This window comes from Thamnophis elegans, chromosome 1 (genome assembly GCF_009769535.1).
Source record: "Thamnophis elegans isolate rThaEle1 chromosome 1, rThaEle1.pri, whole genome shotgun sequence".
NCBI lineage: Eukaryota > Metazoa > Chordata > Lepidosauria > Squamata > Colubridae > Thamnophis > Thamnophis elegans.
Window position 1 is genome coordinate 140,710,800 of NC_045541.1, and position 19,842 is coordinate 140,730,641.

The 19,842-nt window shown below is 36.3% G+C and overlaps 1 protein-coding gene across 1 annotated transcript in view; it reads right to left on the reverse strand.

The window, feature by feature from the left end:
- FBLN5 (fibulin 5) overlaps nucleotides 1-19,842 on the reverse strand; it is a 50,794-nt gene that overhangs the window by 10,165 nt on the left and 20,787 nt on the right. The window contains exons 5-7 of the mRNA XM_032236280.1: nucleotides 8,280-8,402; nucleotides 4,524-4,640; nucleotides 2,547-2,666 (exon numbers count right to left, since the gene is read on the reverse strand). Coding sequence (XP_032092171.1) covers nucleotides 2,547-2,666; nucleotides 4,524-4,640; nucleotides 8,280-8,402 — 360 coding nt within the window. The remainder of the gene's footprint in view (nucleotides 1-2,546; nucleotides 2,667-4,523; nucleotides 4,641-8,279; nucleotides 8,403-19,842) is intronic.

Genomic DNA, 19,842 nt, shown 5'->3' on the forward strand with positions numbered 1-19,842 from the left:
CAATTTGTGTTACTTAATACATTTAGGGAAAAGAGGCCAAAAATATTTTAATGCATAAATCAAGTGGGAAAAAGACAATAATAGTTTAAGTCACTTTGACAATAATAGGGGAGAGGAAATTAAGACAGTCAATTGCTTTTTTTTTTTCATTTTTGGGCTCCTGGAATTAAATCTGATTAGCATAAATTTATTTTCTGGTAATAAAGAAAGAAAGCTCTTCAGCCTGAAGATGCCATACCTAAAACCATTGTTGACAGTCTGATTCAAGTCTCTTGTGGACCATAATCAACCACACTGATATAGATTTTGTTTTACTTTCCACACTAAGTTTGAGAAAGTATGGCATTTATATGTGCCAGTTGCTAAATTTATGAATGAAAATGGGGTGAAGGCAAAGATATTTAAGAGTGCTAAATAAAAGAGCATTGTTTTAAACCTTTGAGCAAGTTCTACATTATTTTTTTAAATAAAAAGTAATGCAAGCATTGAGATTTGGCACATAGATATAGTAATCCTTGGACTGTATAACTAATGAAACCAGATTCTGGAAAAAGGATTGTAAATGATATATTTATATTCATTATTTGCCCCAATAAGAAAATAAGCAGCTCTATCCTAGAGTGATGTGTCAAAAATAAGTGTTTAGAATGAGTTGTGCTAATTCTTGATCCAGTGCAACATCATGGAGAAAATGCTAATATAGGAAGATGCAGAAAAGTCAAATGTCCTTCTCTAGGTCTGGATCTTGAAATGTTTTAAAATAACTTTCTACACATGTTCCTCTAGCTTCCAGGAGGCAAAAGTAACAGTTACTTATATTAAATTGGAAAAAAGAGAATTCCCACCCTGCCTTGATACTCATTTTTTGCATTGCTTGATTAGGCATTTTCATTTAAACAAGCACAATGGATAGGATATCATTTTCATATGAAACCAAATGCTTCGTGTGAAAACCCCCCCCCAAAAAACACATAATTTTCCAAATATAATTATATAATTTTTGCTGCTATTGTGGGCTCAAATTAATTGACTCAAGTAGTCATTTTTAAAAGCTTTTGTGTCTGATGCATTTCAGTTTCACTGCTGAAAACCAAGCAATCTGTAACTAAGAATGTTTGTGCAACAAAATATACACAGCTATAACCCTGGGCATAAGATTAATGTTTTTACTGTAGCATAGAGTTTCATGAATTGGAATCCACTTCATCAGTTATGCAAAGTTTTATCTGATTCCCCAAACTGGGGATGAACATGAAGTCAGAAATATGAAATACAAATAATAATTGAGTATGAAAATTCAAAAATATTGTTAGGTTATACCAACCAGGGAAGAAGATTATTGGAGGTGCATCTCTCTTTGTGCGTATAATTTTTTCTCATTCCCCCATATCCCCCCTCACCAGAGAGATAGAGTTAATAAATCAATAAGCTGATATAAAAGAGAGGCCCAGTTCTGAATGGCCCTGATGGATGGGTGGCTTTGCATGCCACAGATCCAAGGTCAGTATTGTTTGTTTGTGCTCTGTCCCCAGACAAATGGTCAGAGTGTCCTGTTTTATAGGGAGTAATTGTTCAATGCTAATCACCAACAGATATACTACAAGTTGTATTTTTATACATACACAATTTTTCAATTGATGGGAACTTCAGACCAGTGGTGGGATTCAAAAACATTTCTACCAGTTCTGCAGGCATGACTTGGTGGGCATGGCTTGATGGGAATGGCAGGAAAAAGTTACTATAAAATCTCCATTCCCATCCTACTCCAGGGGAAGGTTACTGCAAAATCCCCAGTCAGCTGGGACTTGGGAGGCAGAGAATAGATGGGAGCGGGGCCAGTCAGAGGTGGTATTTACCATTCTCCAAACTACTCAAAATTTCCGGTTCTCCAGAACTGGTCAGAACCTGCTGAATACCACCTCTGCTTCAGACCAATTATAATTTATCTTTAGAACTGAAATATTTTTAGAACAAAATAAAATTATGTTTAGAACTGAAGAACAAATGTGCTCATTGTATATGCTTACAGTTACTTTGTATGTGTCTTCAAATCAATCTAAACTTCTGGTAACTACAATATATAGTTAAGTCCTTTCAATTTTCTTGACAATGTTCTTCCGAAGTGATTTGCCAATGCCTTCTTCCTAGGGCTAAGAGAAAATGACTGGCCCAAGGTCCCTCAGCTAGATTAGAATTCATAGCTTTCCAATTTCAAGCCCAATGCCTTCAACGACTACATCAAATTGCCCCACTATTATTAGATACAGATATATTTTCCACTTGATTCAATTCCCAATTGAAAATTTCTTTCAGAATACATTCTTCTCCAAAGTTTGGTTTCCTTTCCTTTTTCTAACCTTAGATTTACTGTACTGTGGAATTATTTGAAATGATTGAACAGCGAATGTATGCTCATGATCAAGTTACTAATTGTAACACAGTTTCAGAATTTCTATCTTCAATGTTAAATAAACATGTTTATTCCCCCTCCAAAAAAGATTTATTACCTCCCAAAGTCAAGATACTCCACAATAATTTCTACTTACCACTACAGCTGATGCCATCGGTCTCCAACTCATAGCCAGGATCACAACGACAAAGGAATGAGCCATAGGTGTTCATACAGTTTTGTACACATGGGTTGCTACTTGTACATTCATTCACATCTGTGGATAGTCAGTTCTTAGAAAATTAAGATCTTTCTCAAACTTTAATTAATATTTACAACTTTGAAAAAATATCTACAATGAATACTGCAATCTAAGCGTACTCTTAGATGTTTATAATAATAATATAATTACTTCCCACCCTCAAAATCCTAAAACTAGAATCCCTCTTTATTTCTGTTTGGCTCTATTCCAAAGTAATTACACACAGTACTCCAATCATCATACAGGAGATCTGAATTTTTTTCCTTATCTGCTATTAGTCCACAGATGAGTATCTGCAACAATGTAGCAAATGTTGACCCCATTGATTGGCCTTCCAGATCATCTGTTGGTTAGCCAAATGTAACCAACTTTAATCAAAAGTAACCAACTTTTGATAAAGATTTGTGTGTATGGGTATGTGTAAGTGTGGAGATATATATATATCTAAAATTGGATGGTCTCTTATGACGAGCCGATGGACAGAGAATGGAAGCAGTGAACTTCCTCCCATATTTGGGCATATCAGGGGTTGTGACTTTAAACATATATATATATATATATATATATATATATATATATATATATATATGTATGTATGTATGTATGTATGTATGTATGTATGTATGTATGTATGTTATATTTGTGCTGATAAATAAATAAATGTTTGGGCATACCAGGGGTTGTGACTTTTATATATATATATATATATATATATATATGTATGTATGTATGTATGTATGTATGTATGTATGTATATATATATACACACACACACACACACACACATACATACACACACACACATATACACATACATACATACACACACACACACACACTGTGTGTTTGTATACAAACATATATAAATCATGGTTACAATCTGGCACATGTGTATCAGTTGTTTAATCTCTCTTCTTTAGAGATAGTGCTCCTTTTCTTTCTCTCATTTAGGGACAGATATTTCAAAAAGTCAGTTTAGGATAAACATAGATTGGGGTAAAATATTTTTTCCCAATTTTCTCAACATTAATAATGTGAATGCCTAAACAACATTGGAAACTAATACAAGCATTGAAAAATGAATTAATACAAACACATTGTATTGCCCCAAGTACAATAAAGCATCCTTTAATTTGGTCTTAAGCACTATACATGCTATCAGAAGTTACTACTAAATATGTGGTACTGGACCCAGGAGGAATGCAGGCCAATGAGAGAGCCATTTATGAGCAGAAATCCTGTGATCATAGGTGGGAAAGTAGAAGACTCACATATAATTCCTTCTGATTTCCATATATTTATTAGTTGCCATGGTTCATAACATTTATTACATAGCCATTCAAAAGATTGTTCTATTTTTAAGCCAAATTCATTCCCCTGAAAAACTATTCTGTGGCTCAAGACATAAAATGGAATTCTACCAATAAATATTCCCTTAGTGCTCATGACCAATGACCCATTTTTGAACTTGCTTAATAACCATTTTATACAAAGAATCCAATTTTTACTGGCGAAGAGAGCTTATTTTTTCTAAAAGGAAAAAGCAGACATAAAGAATAAATGTAGAACATGCCACTTCAGTATGTAATTTAAAAAGTAGTAATAAATATATGTGTTGGAGTGGCTTTCAGTTCCCATTAAACATTAGTCATAGCATCTCTAGGCATTTCCAGCCTGTAAATGTGCATATATACCTAAAGGTTGGAGTTTAATACAGTTAATATTATATACATAATGTTATGTGAATACTGATAGAGGAGAATATTTGTAGCTCAGAGTTGAAATGAGATGCTTTCTGAACTTGGTAGAATGTTATATGAATGTTGACATGAATTCCTGCTTTTTCTCCCTCTCCCCTCCTCTACACAATACCTTGACACGATCTCCCATCTTCATTTAGCACAAATCCTGGGTTGCAGGTACAGGAATAGGAGCCAGCTACATTGGCACAGAGCTGCTGACAGTATCCATAGCGACATTCATCTATGTCTAGTAAAAGAATTGAATTAGAAGTGAAACCATTTGCCACATTGGAAAAAAATTAGAAGCCAATATCTCTTAACAATATTTATTAACAGACCTTAAATAATATGGTGTAATCAATAGTTATGTATGTTGTTCCTGCTATCAGATTGCATGCACAATTTTATTTCATCACATATTACAATCTCCTTTCATTTACAGTCTTGTTCAGCAGCTTACTACAGGCAAGTGGTATTGGCACTTTCTTTATAACTGGACTCTATTTGCTTTTAGCCTAATTCAAGCCATGCAAGCAGAGATCAAACCGTTTGACATGTTCCTCTGAAGCACAGATCATTTTTGGCCATACTGCAAATCCTCTGGCAGGAACTTTGGCTGGCAATAAGCAAAATACCTATTTGAGCTTTTGATAAGCATAACACAGCTGGGCTGAGATATGAAGGGCCTGATTGCATGACCTGCTGATGAAGTCCAAAACTTTTTGCTTCCCGGGGCAATGAAACTGGTGCTACCCTTCCATTTCTATGTACAGATGTCAATTGGTTGGCAGTTGAATCTTATTTCATGCCAGATGACACAACAACACAATTGAGGAACCAAATGGTAGACAGTTATTTTCATTCTGTTAAGTTCTCTTGAGGAAAAGACCACTGAAATGCCTAAATAGACTTAAAGGTATATAGGGGAAGGCATTTTTGATCATCTTCATGAACTGCCAGATTGTAGACAGAATATTCTGGGAGTTATACTCTAATGTACTAGTTAGAGGATAGCTACTTTAGATAATTCAATCTACTCTGGTGAAGTTCATATAAAAGTTAACAGTTCATTATGTGGTTGTGCTAATTGAACACCTGTGGTTGGTAAAGCATGGCTTAGTTAAATATGCAAATTCAGGCAATTGTGCATTATTTAGCAGAAATTTAATTCACAAATTCTTAATGGTCACAGATTGTTAAAATTGTGTTAAGATTGTTGGCAAATATTCAAAATCAGGAAGAAAGGAATAACAGATGGATGAATGAAATTAATAGAGAAGTAATAGTAAGCTGGGTGGCCAATAAATTTAATAATGAATAAATAATAAATAAATAACCAATAGATTATTTGGCATAACAGCTAACAGATTGATTGTTGTCCTCTTGGTGCACGTATGTTTTTTTAAACATAGTTAATAACTTTGTTATCAGCTGAATGATAGTAAAAAAAATTGAATTGTCACCTAGAGCAGAAATGCAGAAGTATTAGGCATATGACAAGGGCCACATGTGAAGTTCCAATTAAATTGATTTAGTGCTCATGTCTATGCACAAGAATCTAGCCAACTAATGATTATCACTATTTTGGCACTAGATAAGGGTTAATGGAATTCAAAATGTGTTGGACTTAGTCTGCTTATGCCAGTAAAAACTCTAATCTTCTCTTTGACCCTCCTCTCCCCAGGCTCTGCCATCTCTTCTCCTACATTGGTGACTAATAATATTAGTAACACCTAATGCTTGGTCAACGTTTGTTCTTCCAACTGTTAAAGGATGTACTTAGTCATCCAGATAGCCCAAGCAAAGATGAGCAAAGAACAAGAAAATGGTGATGCAGTACATAGAATATTGAAAGCCTGGATCCAAACACCTGAAAATGAAATTGGGAAGAGGAAGCCAATTGTAGCACTGTGCTTACTCCAGTTGTATGAAATATATATAAATAATATGGTCAGTTTTAAAAAGCTGGAGAAACACAAATCCGTAGCAGTTGATAACATACAGTATATTATACATTCAGTTAAATATATATTATTTTACAGCCCAAGGCACCATACCCAAATATTTTAGACATCTTTTAAAGTACACCCTACTTCATGTCTCTTTTGAAGAATGTTTCGAAGAAAGACTCATAGTAACCACAGAATAGTCAGCATGACAAAAAATGATGATGTTCTCCATATCCAGAGCACATTCTCACTATTCCAGAGCTGGAGCCCAAGAGTGACTCCCTATGTATGCTGAGCCCATAATGATTTGGAATAAACTCATAGTTATCATGAAACTATGAAAATCCAAGCAAATCCTGAACTCATCTCCTAGACCCGTGATGAGAAGCCATGTTGCCGGGCAAGCGGCCTTGCCTGTTTGTCTTCTGGGTTTCTGGAAAGCCTGAATGTGCAATGATCAGCTATCCTTCAGGCGCATGGCAGTGCTGAAAATCGGTGTGCACATGTGCGCCAGTGAGCTGATTGTCGATGTGCACATGCACCAGAACCCAGAAGTTTGGCTTTTCCAGAGCACAATCCCTTCATGCACAGGCCAGTGCCAAAAAACAACCTATGCATGCACACCAGACAGCTGTTGGGTGCGCATGCGTGGTAGAACCCATACGTTCTGCTTTTCCGGAACACGGCCCTGATGAGCACACAAGATTTGGCACCAATATAAAGGAAAATAATAAGTGGAGTATTCTAAAGATTTTTTTTCATTCTATAGAAAGAATAGAAAAATCACAATGCCTTGCAATTTAAAAGCACAATGCAGCAAGAAAGGAATGAAAAGAAACTCCTTGCTCATTCATAGATGAGAGAGAGAGTGTGTGAGAGAGATGAGAGATAGATAATAGACAGTCGGACAAACAGATACACAGTCTGGTCATCATGACTATATGATGAGCAAAAGTATGTGGCAGGAAATTGTTCTGAAGGGAGAGAAGCCAGCTATCTGCTGTTCCCAGTAAGGTTGTTAGACTGTACTAATGTATTTTACCATCTGATGAAATCAGCTGGAACTTAGACCACTGCAAAAGTTCAAAGCAGACCTAAAAGGCTGGAAAAACCAATCACAGCCAACAAAAGCAATGCATTCAAAGCAAAGAATCCATTATAGAACTTTCCTAGTGTTTCAGCTAGTTTATTCCTTTGATAATGATTGACCTAGCTCACATGTTTTGGGGGGCTCTTAAAAGATCACCCAAATTTCATGTCCTTTGATATAACATTTTTTTAAATTCCTCTTTATAGTTGGAATTCACGATCTCATTAATTGATAAACATATCATGAATGTGACAGTGGCAATGTAACACCATAATCTGGCTATGTGCTGATATTGCGTAACTAAATAAGTAAAGGGAATGTTTTCCGCCCTAATGAAGAGAGGAAAATATGTTAATCTCTTGATGCTGTTTATGTCCCTTGGAGTTTGGACAGAATCTGGAGAGGGACATTCAATAGTAATAGCAAGAAGAAACTCTCTCAAGAAGTTCTCAAGTCATTACAGGTAGTACTCATTTTGCAACTGCCTCATTGAGCAACCATTTACAGTTATTACAGTGATGAAAAAAATAATTTTGCAGACTTGTAATGAAAAAAAAAGCTGAAATAAGGTAAGCACAGTCACGATTTCACTAGTCACTATATCACTTAATGACCAAGTTGCCAGTCCCAATTTTGGTTACTAAATGAGGACTACCTGTATTGAAAGGAAAGCATAAACTACTTTTCTCTACTCCACTTGTAAGGTTAACTTCCCCCTTCTTTTCCCAAATTATCCTTACCATTTCATAGAGGTTTGGAAGGGGAGGGTCACTGGTATTTCTTCTGGGAATCCTGTAGGAATTCCGGAAAGCCGTTTCTAAGAGAAGCTGATCCCATTGTAACCTACCTAAGCATTGGCCTTCTAAAAGCCAGTATCCTTCAGTGCAGGAACAAGTATATCCTCCTTCAGTGTTGATGCAGATTTGGGTAGGGTTGCATTGATGTGATTCAGTTGCACATTCATCGACATCTGCAATGCAGGGAATAATATAGGATTACTTGATTATTCAGAAGGAAAGCCATATTTATTTTAAGTTCTGGGTCCCATCCCTATGATACAGCATAAAAAGATTCATGTAACTAAATAAATCAAAAGGAATGCCAAAATAAAGTTGGAGTTGCTTTCAGGATGTCTCTGAGGACTTGGAGATAATTCACTCTGTGCCAAGATCTGAATGGATCAAAATCATTGACAGTACTACACCCACCAGATACTCTGTCTCTTATCAAGTTGATTCAATGTCAGGGGGTGTTCGTAATTTCTCGTGTTACATTGACTGGTCCAATTCCTGGAAAACAATATTTCTGAATTCCTACCAACTCAGCATCCAGCATCCTGTTTCTGTCCTTTTTCATTACATTTGTTTTTACAGGGAAGAAAGCCCAAGGGATGGAAAGAGCTGCAGCAAAATCATTCTTCAGCATTATTTAGGAAACTGAGTGTAACAGTACTGTGCTTAGCAGTTGCAAAGAAAAGAACGTTAATGAGGTAGAGTTTGGGGAGAATCCTCATCAGTGGGGAAAAATTGGTGTCAATGATAAAAATGTATAGGCTGCCCATCTTATATACATGACTCTTGCCGGCTCACAATTAAAACACAATTAAAACAGAATATAAACAGTGAAACACAACCAAAATAGCCCAAACAAAAACAATGTAAAAATAGCAGCTAAGAAAACTCACAACCAATGACACGGGATCAGGCTTAATGACAAAATATGCCCTGCAAAAAGCAGCATGGTTGGGGCAAGTCTAATTAGGAAAGGGATGTTATTCCAGAGGATGTGAGTCATAGCACAAAGCTACCACTCTCTTGGATGATGACAGGTGACATCTTTTCACAGACAGGACACAAAGCATGCCTCTCCTGCCATATCTCACAGGATGGACAACACTGGGAGGGAATGGTCTCATAAGCACCATAACTGATGGAACTCCTTCCCTGACTTTGTGCCAATCTTACACAGCTCTATGTATCCACCTTTTTGGTGCTGCTTCTACTTCAGTGACAATTTTATGCTAAGAGTTGATTGACTTATTACTACCATGGGCAATTATGATTATTATTATTATTGCCATTAATTTCAGTCATGTGATCAAAGGCTGAACAGTAAAATACAGGATATAAATGCTATTAAAAATTTTGGACCAATCCAACCCACCTCAGAAGATTGTTGTGAGCAAAATAAGAGGCAAGAAAATTAAGTATGCCTTGAATTTTATATTAAAAATGCAGGGTAAAATAATAATAATATTAATAATTGCTGATAATGAAGACAAAGAAATCTGGATAGTATCTGGAGACAGCAGAATAGAAGAAAAAAAATGGACAAAATACAAAGACCTGCAAATAGATATAGAACAACTGTGGCAAAAGAAAGCAAAGATGGTGGCAATAGTAATTGGTGCTTGAGTACAATCCCCAAAAAACTGGAGTACCACTAACACCATCAGCACTGACAAAATCACCATCAGTTAATTGCAAAAGGCAGCTTTACTTGAATACATTCTACTGAATATTGTCAGTAAGAAAGGAGGAAATGCAGATAGTACTTACAACAGTTCACTTCATCACCATTCCATGTTACAACGGCATTGGAAAAAGTGAGTTATGACCATTTTTCTCACTTACAATCATTGCAGCATTCCCATGGTCACATGATCAATATTCAGACACTTGGAAACTGACTCACATTTATGACTGTTGTAGTGTCCCAGGGTCATGTGATCCCCTTTTGACAAGCAAAGTCGCTGGGAAAACCAGATTCACTTAACAACCATGTTACTTTTTTAACAACTACATTGATTCCCTTAACAACTGTGACAGAGCCGAGGTGGCGCAGTGGTTAAGGTGCAGTACTGAAGGCTACTTCAGCTGACTGTTATCTGCAGTTCAGTGGTTCTAATCTCACCGGCTCAAGGTTGACTCAGCCTTCCATCCTTCCGAGGTGGGTGAAATGAGGACCCAGAGGGCTGAAAGCCCTATGAAGCAGTATATAAGTTTTTTTAAAAAAGAAAGATCATAAAATGGAGCAAAATTCACTTAACAAATGTTTCACTTAGCAACAAAAAATTGGGCTCAATTGTGGTCGTAAGTCAAGGGCTACCTCTATTAGTGAGAGTCACCATTCAGAACCAGAAACTGAGCCCATCTCTGTCTTCTGTAGCCCATATTTAACCTGGGGTCAAATTAGAAGAGGGGATTGAGATGAAATAAAAAATATAATATGAAAAAAGCAAAGACAACTGTTCTAGAAAAGACAGTAATTTGTAGGCTTATTGACTATAGGAAGCTAGATACACAAAACCCAAACAATATCAAATCAAACAAAGCTGAGAGAGAGAAAAAGAGAAACTACACACACAAGTGTTCCAAGGACATTCTTTGGCATCTTTTTGTTCTTTGGAAAACTATTAGCAAAGTAAATGGACCAGAGAGTATTATGCAAACACAACTTCCCCATTCAATTGCTTAGTTTAATGCAACCCACCAATCTGCTGCTAGAGCCTTGAACTGGGAACATCCCTGAAATATATAACCAAATACAGTTTGTCAACTTTTTCACTTTGTCTTTTATAAAGAATTTGTCTGATGGGCCAAATTAGAAAGTAATCACCATGTGTGACCCAGAAGCAGATCGTCTGCAATGTTAATACTGCGTTAATATGAAAAAACAGCACAATTTCAATGTTAATTATAGTAACCATCCTTCACTCAAATGACCTTCTTGTACTCACTAACCATCCCTTTATTTACTTTAATACCCTTTATTTTAATTCCTTATTGGAGTCTGACTTTGTTTTGCACATAGAACTCTCTGAGAACGCTGGTCTTGAACAAAATTTGGCAGAATATGAACAATATTTAAGATAAATTAAATCTCTTCTTTTTAGACACTGCTCCTCTATACTGTCAGCTTCATGTTTATGTCATAACCTTTTATAATTTTCTCTGATCTACAGAAACACATTGTATATGATGTTGTGTTTGCATCCAATGATCTAGTTGAAAAGGTTTGCTCATATGAGGAAAAACCATAATTTAAACACTTGGAAATTACATAATTACAAAATTAATGGCAAGTCATTCTAAAACTCCAGAGTACGGTACAAAAGACATTATATGTAAATATAAGCCTTTGATAACATCCAGCTGGACTTACTCCATTTGTGTTGCTATCTTTCCTGAAGATGCTTGGATTAATCATTAGTAGAAATAAGGGGAAATGCCAGTTCATGACTCACCAACTATAGCCAACCAATCACATAACCTGAAATCAGACCAGGACTCCGAAAGCTATTTAAAGGCCAGTGCTCCCTCAGACAAGCACAATCAAAAGCGCACTGAAGATGTCTCCTCAAATGGGGATGAAATGTTTGTGAGCAAATTGCCAAGCTCGGAGCTCAAACCAACAACAGTTCGTAGATTTTCCAAATCGTGATCACTTAACATTCCATTAATTTGTGAATTACTAATGGTACAATTGCTCTAAGTCTGGAGTCCCCAACCCCTGGACCGGGGCTCATTACTGGCCTACAGACTGTTCAGAACCGGGCTGCGGAAGCAGTGGGTGAGCACGTGTGCACAGAACGCAGCTCCACTTGTACCCTGTGAGCATGCACATAAGAAGTTCCATTTGTGCAAGTGGTGGGCACACATGCCCGCTGCATGCGCAAATGGAGCCACGCATGTGCACTTCCTCACCGTTTACACAAAACCATCCCTTCTACCCCTGCCATTCAACAAAGCCAAAAAGGTTCGAGATTGTTACTCTAAGTCATGAAAATGTTTGGTGCAAGCCTTTTAAACAGTCAAGAATTCAAAGAATCTAGAATTCACCAATTCAAAAAAGCTACTTATGACCTGGATTCAAAGTTGTAATATTCCCCCACCCCCACCCCCACCCCCTACCCCATATGACATGGTCACATTTTGGGCATTCAGCAACCAGGCTGTTTGTAGCATTCTGTAGTCCCATGATTGTTATAATGTAATTTATAATTCTTTTGCCAGAAACCTCCATTTACTTCCAATTTCCAGCCACTTAACGATCACAGCATTCACTTTACAACTTTGGCTTTTGTTTTATGACTTCCACATTTGCTTAACAATCACCATTAAAAAAAAGGTTGTAAAATCAGATCAGTTATGTGATGACTTGCTTAATGACTGTCCCACATAAGTCCAAGTCTGCCTGTAGATTTCTATGCGTACTTTGTGTTTAAATAAATGCTTAGATTCCTGACATTTTGGAATTAGTTATACAAAGAAATTCAAATACATTAACCCAGTAATGTTGATAATGCAAACAATCAGCAGGATACTCATGAAAAATGGCTGTATATGTATAAAAAAATCTAAAATCCTTAATAAGACAGTAATTTTCAAGTTCAACTAAAGATGTAAAAATGTGTAAAATGTCCTCTTAAAGCATTTTTAAGTCTTTCAAAGCCTGCATTAGGCATTATAATGTAAAGATGGTCTAATAAATGGTCTACCTAATACGGATTTGGATTTTTTTCTTAAGGCCAAGCCAGCAACCTTTGCTTTTCATTCATATTCATTTAATTTATTCCATTTAGGCACCACATGACTCTGAATTGGCTCTGGGTGGTATACAATGAAATCAGTCTGAATAAAAATATAATACAACAAATAAATTAAAAAACCTTCTCTTCCTACGAGTGACTATGGAGATTCCCATTCTCATCCACGTCATGTTTGTCCCAAAGGTGCTGGAGTTTCTGGCATTTTTTTGAAGATGTTTGAAGATGTTTTGCTTCTCAACCAAGAAGCTTCTTGGATTAGAAGTGAAATGTCTTCAAAGAAAAACCAGAAAGTCCAGTTGCTTCTTGAAAAAGCACCTTTGGAACTTCCTATGAGTGGTATGTGTCTTCCTCAATCTCAGACCCACCATCAGAGGCTGCGAGATTGAAGGTTCTGTTCAGCATCTTAGCTGTTCCTACTATTACACTCTTCTGGGCAAAGAGTTCAAATATTGTTCCTGGGATCTGTTGGAACCACTATCTCAGTTTTGGGCTTACAACCTCAAGTGCTCCTACCAACATTAAAACCACTTTAGTCTTTACTTTCCGCACCCTTTCTAGATCTTCCTTCAGGCTCTGGTACTTCTCCAGCTTGTCATACTCTTTCTTCCTGATGTTGGCATCACTTGGCACCACTACATTTATCACCCCTGTGTCAGTGTTCCAAGTATCATGTAGAATTAAATCAGAGTCCAAGGCAAAACAATCCTTAAAGTTCCAATTTAATAAAGCAGACATCTTAGCACATCTGTGTTAATCCCAATTCTGGAAATTACATCAGAATTCCACCCTGTTAAAGTTCATGAACTTGTCCCCATATCCATAATCCATCACATGGTCCAATCTTCTTCTTCCACGCTGGCGTCTCCACCCAGCTGCTTCCTGTCAGGTATAAAAGTGCGGAGACAAAAGATGACCTTGGTCTTCTAGAAAAGAATGACAATAACACATTCCACAATCCTACTCCTGTCTATTCCCCCGTCCCATCAACTATACTAAAGAAACAGCATAATAAAATAAGAGAAAGTGTGGCAGGCCAAAATTCTAAAAGAAATATAATTGCAGGCCTGACACCCTGCTTTCTTCTGGTCCTTGTCTACCATCATAATGTCTGGTTGATTGGCCAGTCCCTGCCTGTCTTGATGATGATAGTAATAATAGCAATAGCACTTAGATTTTGTATATACCACTTCACAGTGCTTTATAGTCGAAATAGTTTACAGAGTCAGTATCTTGCCCCGAACAATCTGGATCCTCATTTTACCAACCTCGGAAGGATGGAAGGCTGAGTCAACCTTGAGCCAGTGAGAACGGAACTCTTGGCAGTGCGCAGTGAGTTAGCCTGCAGTATGCATTCTAACCTCTGTTCCACCATGCAATCATACCAAAACATTCATAATAGTAATATATCAGAAGCAAGATGTCAACCATAACAGCAGCTGGAATAACAGGAGAATAGAAGGAAATTAAGAGATTGCTAAGAGTATTTTGCTTTTTTTTAAAAAAAAATTACTGTACAGAAGAAGTAAGGCAAATGACAGCACCTTAATCAGCATTTGAATATGGAAGGCTGAAAAAAAATAAACTATTTAAAATATTGACAAACAGCATACATCAGCAAACTATTCCTATACATCAAGTTCAGATTCATCAATCCAGATTTATCAATTCACATTTCTTTTAGCCATCCCCATATGTGAAAAGTGTGTCTTTATGTATTCAATCTTCTACCGTATTTATTTTTTTCCTTCGGTTTAGCTGTTCAATTGCCTACCCTCATCCCCATTAAAAGCATTTCTTAAACAAATAAAAGCAAACTTCTGGCTTTCATTTATACCAATACTGGAGCTTCTTTATCTTGCCTTTGGTCTTGTAACATTGCAATGGTCTGTCTCTCTTGATATACTAATTCTCTCCCTGTGCTTGTCCTTTTAGACCAGAGTTCATGGTCAATTTCTTCCCCACCCTCATGTGAACATTCCAGAATCATTCTCATCTCCCACAGAAGATTTTTCCCAACTGAATGCTTGGAAATGCTTGTTGGCTTTCCACCAAGATGAATATTAAAATGACATTAAGCTTTGTTTTCTTTGACCCTTTCTGCGCGCTTTCTAGTTTTAGGATATCCGTTTCGAGGTGAGGTGACCAAATGGTATATTCCAGAATGTTGTTTTTGGACAGACTCCTTATTAGGAACAACTGATGGGGCACAAATGAAATTATTCTGAGACTACACACTACTGACTGCCTGTGCAACTTTATGCTTTATATTATAACAACCAGCCCAGGAACAAACTCAGATAGAAGCTCTTGAATCACAGCACGCCTCATTTGTATTCTGTAGCCGACTAACAGACTTAGTTCCAAACATCAGAAGAACAGGTGTTTTGGCCTTGGCACCTGATAGCCACTATTATGGCAAAGCATGATTTTTTAGAAAGAGTTTGGTAGAAGCTGTTTAAAACTAACCAGTTTTAATTATAAGCATAAGCTTTCATGAGCTTTATGATATTTAAGAATTTTCTTTTAGCTCAAAAATAACAAGAATCCTTTAAGAGAGTTGGTGGAAAAGATGAATTTCTCACTGGTGTCTATGACCCACCATCTTGTCAGTTGCATTGGGAAAAATCTTGATAGGTTCTGGAAAACGACAGATCGTCCATTCTTTATGTGTGATCTTTGGCTTTGCTGAAACCAGACAGCTTATGTAGGGGAAAGTAAATTGCTTTTCAAACGTTATTAAATTTTGGGTCTGTTCCTTAGCCAGCTGTGCTCCAAGTGCAACCCTCATAAAGCTACACTAATTCTTCTCTAAGTAATGTGGCTTTGGGGATTCTTTCTAAGCAAAGAAGATGTATTGGACAAATGCCAGTACTGGAGAAACATCCTTGAGTGGTTTTGGCTTGAAAAATAACAGCTGTGTCCTCATTGCCATTAAATGGATAGAGTCTATGTAATGTTTTTAGAAATGTACACATTACAAAGTCCTTATCCCCTTTTACTTCTTTCAAGTACTAAAGTTATTTAGAAATGTCTTTAATATCAGTTCAAAGAATAACTCATTTATGCTGCAATTTACCGGTAGTACTTATTATAAAAAGGTGCTTTAAAACACGAATAAATGAAAGAAATCAGGATCTGATGTAATATTTAGTTGAGTGTAGTTTATCCTTAGTAGTTCATTTGATAAACTGCTTTATGGTATTGAAACATTTAAAGAAGGCAATTAGCGGGATAAAGTAACAAAGCTATGTTAGATTTTGGCAGAGAAACACATAGAATAATTGTTTGCTTCTACGTGACTTTTAATTTAAAATAAAATAGCCTAATGCTTTATTAGGTCCACATATGCATATGTTGTTATTGGTTTATGCATCTAAGAATTATTATGATGGTACTCCCAAAATAATAAAGTCTATGAACTGGACAATCAGAATTTGAAGAGATTGGAAGCATATAATCAGGTGAAAAAGGAGAGGGAGTGTAAGCATGAACTGGGAGTCAGATTTCAGACAGTCAGTTAATGGCAGGGGTATAGATATTGAATGGGTGATAGCTTTCTGTGCTACTGGCCAAAAGAAACTAGAGGCGATCATCTGTATATAAGCATGCCCAGATCTTAATCTCTGAAAAGAGCTGAAAAGGAACAAAATGAAATATCATAGTTATTCTTAGGGCTGTACACTAAATGGTAAATTTGCAACAGAGCTAATATCTTTGTGATGGTATGTATCTATGATCTGAATACATGTTCTCTCTGCTGTTAATCTCTGCACCACTCCACGTTGCCTCTTACGCAAAAGTTCAGATTATAAGCATCTCATGCAGGAATCCTTTTGTCGTTTTACATGAAGTGAATGCATCAACTGAAGCAATAATATATCACTGCACACCATGGATCAAGCTAGATATTAACTATTTCTGCACATAAGAATATTGGCTCAAGAATCCCTTGGCTATTTCAAGGATCCACATCTGGAGCTTGAGGGGAAGAATAGGCTTAATCCTTGCACTGTTGAGTTCTTTCTATAAGCTCCATGCCATTTGCTTTATTATTGTGTCTTTGGTCTCAGAATTGGAATTTGCAGATTATTATTTTTTGCAATGCATCATATTTGCTATATTGTCAAAATCAAAGAAAATGGACGGTACTTCATAGAATGTGGCTGCAGATAACACATAATATAATGTATAGTTCTGCAGGGCTTATTCACATAGAAATTATCTGCTTTGGCATGAAATGTTAACAACACGCTGATGTTATGAAAAGAAATGTCACAAGAGATATTTAAGTAACCGTGAAAGGCATAATTCTATTGGGTAGAATGACAATGGAAGTAGAATTGGGCCATAACTAATCCATAAAATGCTCAAAAAGGTAGCTAAAGGGAAATGCAAAACAGTATTTGAGTGAGCCGGAGACAATCATTTTTGCAGAAATATTCTCAGAACCGTTATTCCATTGACAAACACTTCAGAGCAACAAAGCTTTAAGTCCACCCTCCCAGGTAAATCAGACAGGAAATATAACTAGATGGCTAATTCTACGTTATTGTAAGACCGAAATAAAGTTGTGTCCAAAGATTCCTGCCCAACAACTCTGTTCAGGATGATACAAACTATTTGGGGAGGAACAGGAATGCAAGAAGCCTGCAAGCCACTGCAATGGTTTTGTCCATTTCTTTGTTGATAAAATTGGTCATGTTCACTCAGAGATAAACAACATTGGCAGAGCCATGCAATATGGATACAGTGATACCTTGCAATGTAATCTGAGATTTTTCTAAATTTGTGCAAGCTGAGGAAGTAGACAGGATGCTTTGTAGTAAGAAATCTTCCATTTGTGGGCTGGACCCATATCCTATTTGGCTCCTATGTTGAGCACGTGTGTCTGTGTGCAAATGTGTGTATCCTATTAATCTTTATATCTTAACTCATTTTTATTAGATGGCAGGCATGTATAAACATTACATCTTGATTGTAGTAAAGCATTTGATGAACTACCCCATTAAATGCTGATTAGAGAAACTAGCTTATGAGCTGGATGTCATGGCAATAAAGTGGTTACATAGTTGTCTTGAAAATTAAGAACGCTCATCAAATTGGAGTAGCAAGATTTCGAAGAAGAAGTAGATAGAATTATTATTCAATCTGCAATGTCACAAAATGTTATGGAAAAATGTATATCCTAGAATACTGAATTAAAATTTTAAATGATCTTGATAGGTTGGAGAAATGGGTTGAAAATAGCAATAAAACTTAACAAGAGGTGCAAAGTTCTCTTAGGAAACAAGACCCAAATGCACAAATATAGTATAGGAATATTGGGCTTGATAATAGTAATAATAAAAAATGATCTTAGAATATAATTCAATTGCAATCTGATTACAATAACAATATGAACTGAAAGAAGATGTTGCAATCTTAACAGCTTTATCAGAATACTATTTCCCAATCATTTGTAGTAAGGGTTCCTTGGTCAACTCCCATCTCAAGTACAATGACCAGTTTTGAGGACCACACTTCAAGAAGAATTTACATAAATCAGATCAGGTTCAAAGAAGGGCAATGATCAGAGGGTGAGAAAGTAAACCCTACAAAAAAAAAAGGCTGAAGGATCCGAGTGTGACATTTTTTTTGAGAAATGACAAGTGAGTGGAACTATGATATGCTCTTCAAATATCTGAAAGGTTGTCACATAGAAGAACATCAAGATCTGTTCTCTCTTTCTAGAGAAGAATACATGAAATAATGGTTTTAAGTGGCAGGAGGACAGATTATGACTGACTATTCGGGGGGGGGGGGAGGAATCCTAAATTAAGGAGCTCATGGTGGACACAGGAAAAATAGGGACATTTAAAAATAATTCCATATGCCTATATTGATTCTTACTAAACTTAACATTGAAATGAGATGCATACCTTAACATCTAAATACTTAAACACTCCACCAATTGTCATATGCAATAAAATCACAAATAGCATATTTATAGTTTACCCAGACTGTGAGGACACTTAAAGGAAAAGAAGATTGCTTCCAGTGAAATTTAAATACCATATCATGTTACATCTTTTGTTGACCACTGAGTATACAATCAACAGCATGTTGCAGTTAGTATTGATTCTATGATAAATATATTGGTATTTCTAGTTGTAGTTACACTTTAAATATTTGGATCATTTACAAAACATATATGCATGTATGCATTTCACATATAATGTGAAAAGAGGCTCAGTAAAAGAATATAACTGTAAGAATCAGCTAAAAAAATAGGTTAGATACTGTATATTAAAAGTCCACAAGGTGAAATGCAGTATTTTTGTTTCTAAACGGCAAAATAAATACATTTGTTCTTAAGACAAGATAATAAAGCAAAGTTTGCCTTTCCTTATAGCAGCTTTGGCCAATTCTGTGCCCTTTAAATTTGAAAATGCTGTCTGGCAAATCTGCAAATGTTGATAAACGTATTCATATTTCTATATATTTTGGCCAAACATCTTGATTGTGGCATAGGAATGCGGCCAGATGTAGATCTGGAATCAAAACGAAGAGAACAAATAAATCTGAACCAAGAAACCTAGAAGCCAAGAATAGCAATCCGTTTGATGTGTCAATAAGAGTGCTGCCATCTCTTGATGCTATATCAAAGCTAAGACAGCACGATTTTCCAGAAGACTATTTCAACATGACAGAAGGCATGTGGAGACTTCAGGAAAGTTTCCATAGTGGAGAGTAACATGGAAAATACCCAAACTAGCAACTTGGAACAGCCTTCGTTGCAAGCTCTTTTTTCTCAGAGTTTTGACAGAAGATGTACCCCAGAGAACGCATATTGCAATTACATGACCGTGAGGGATGGTTC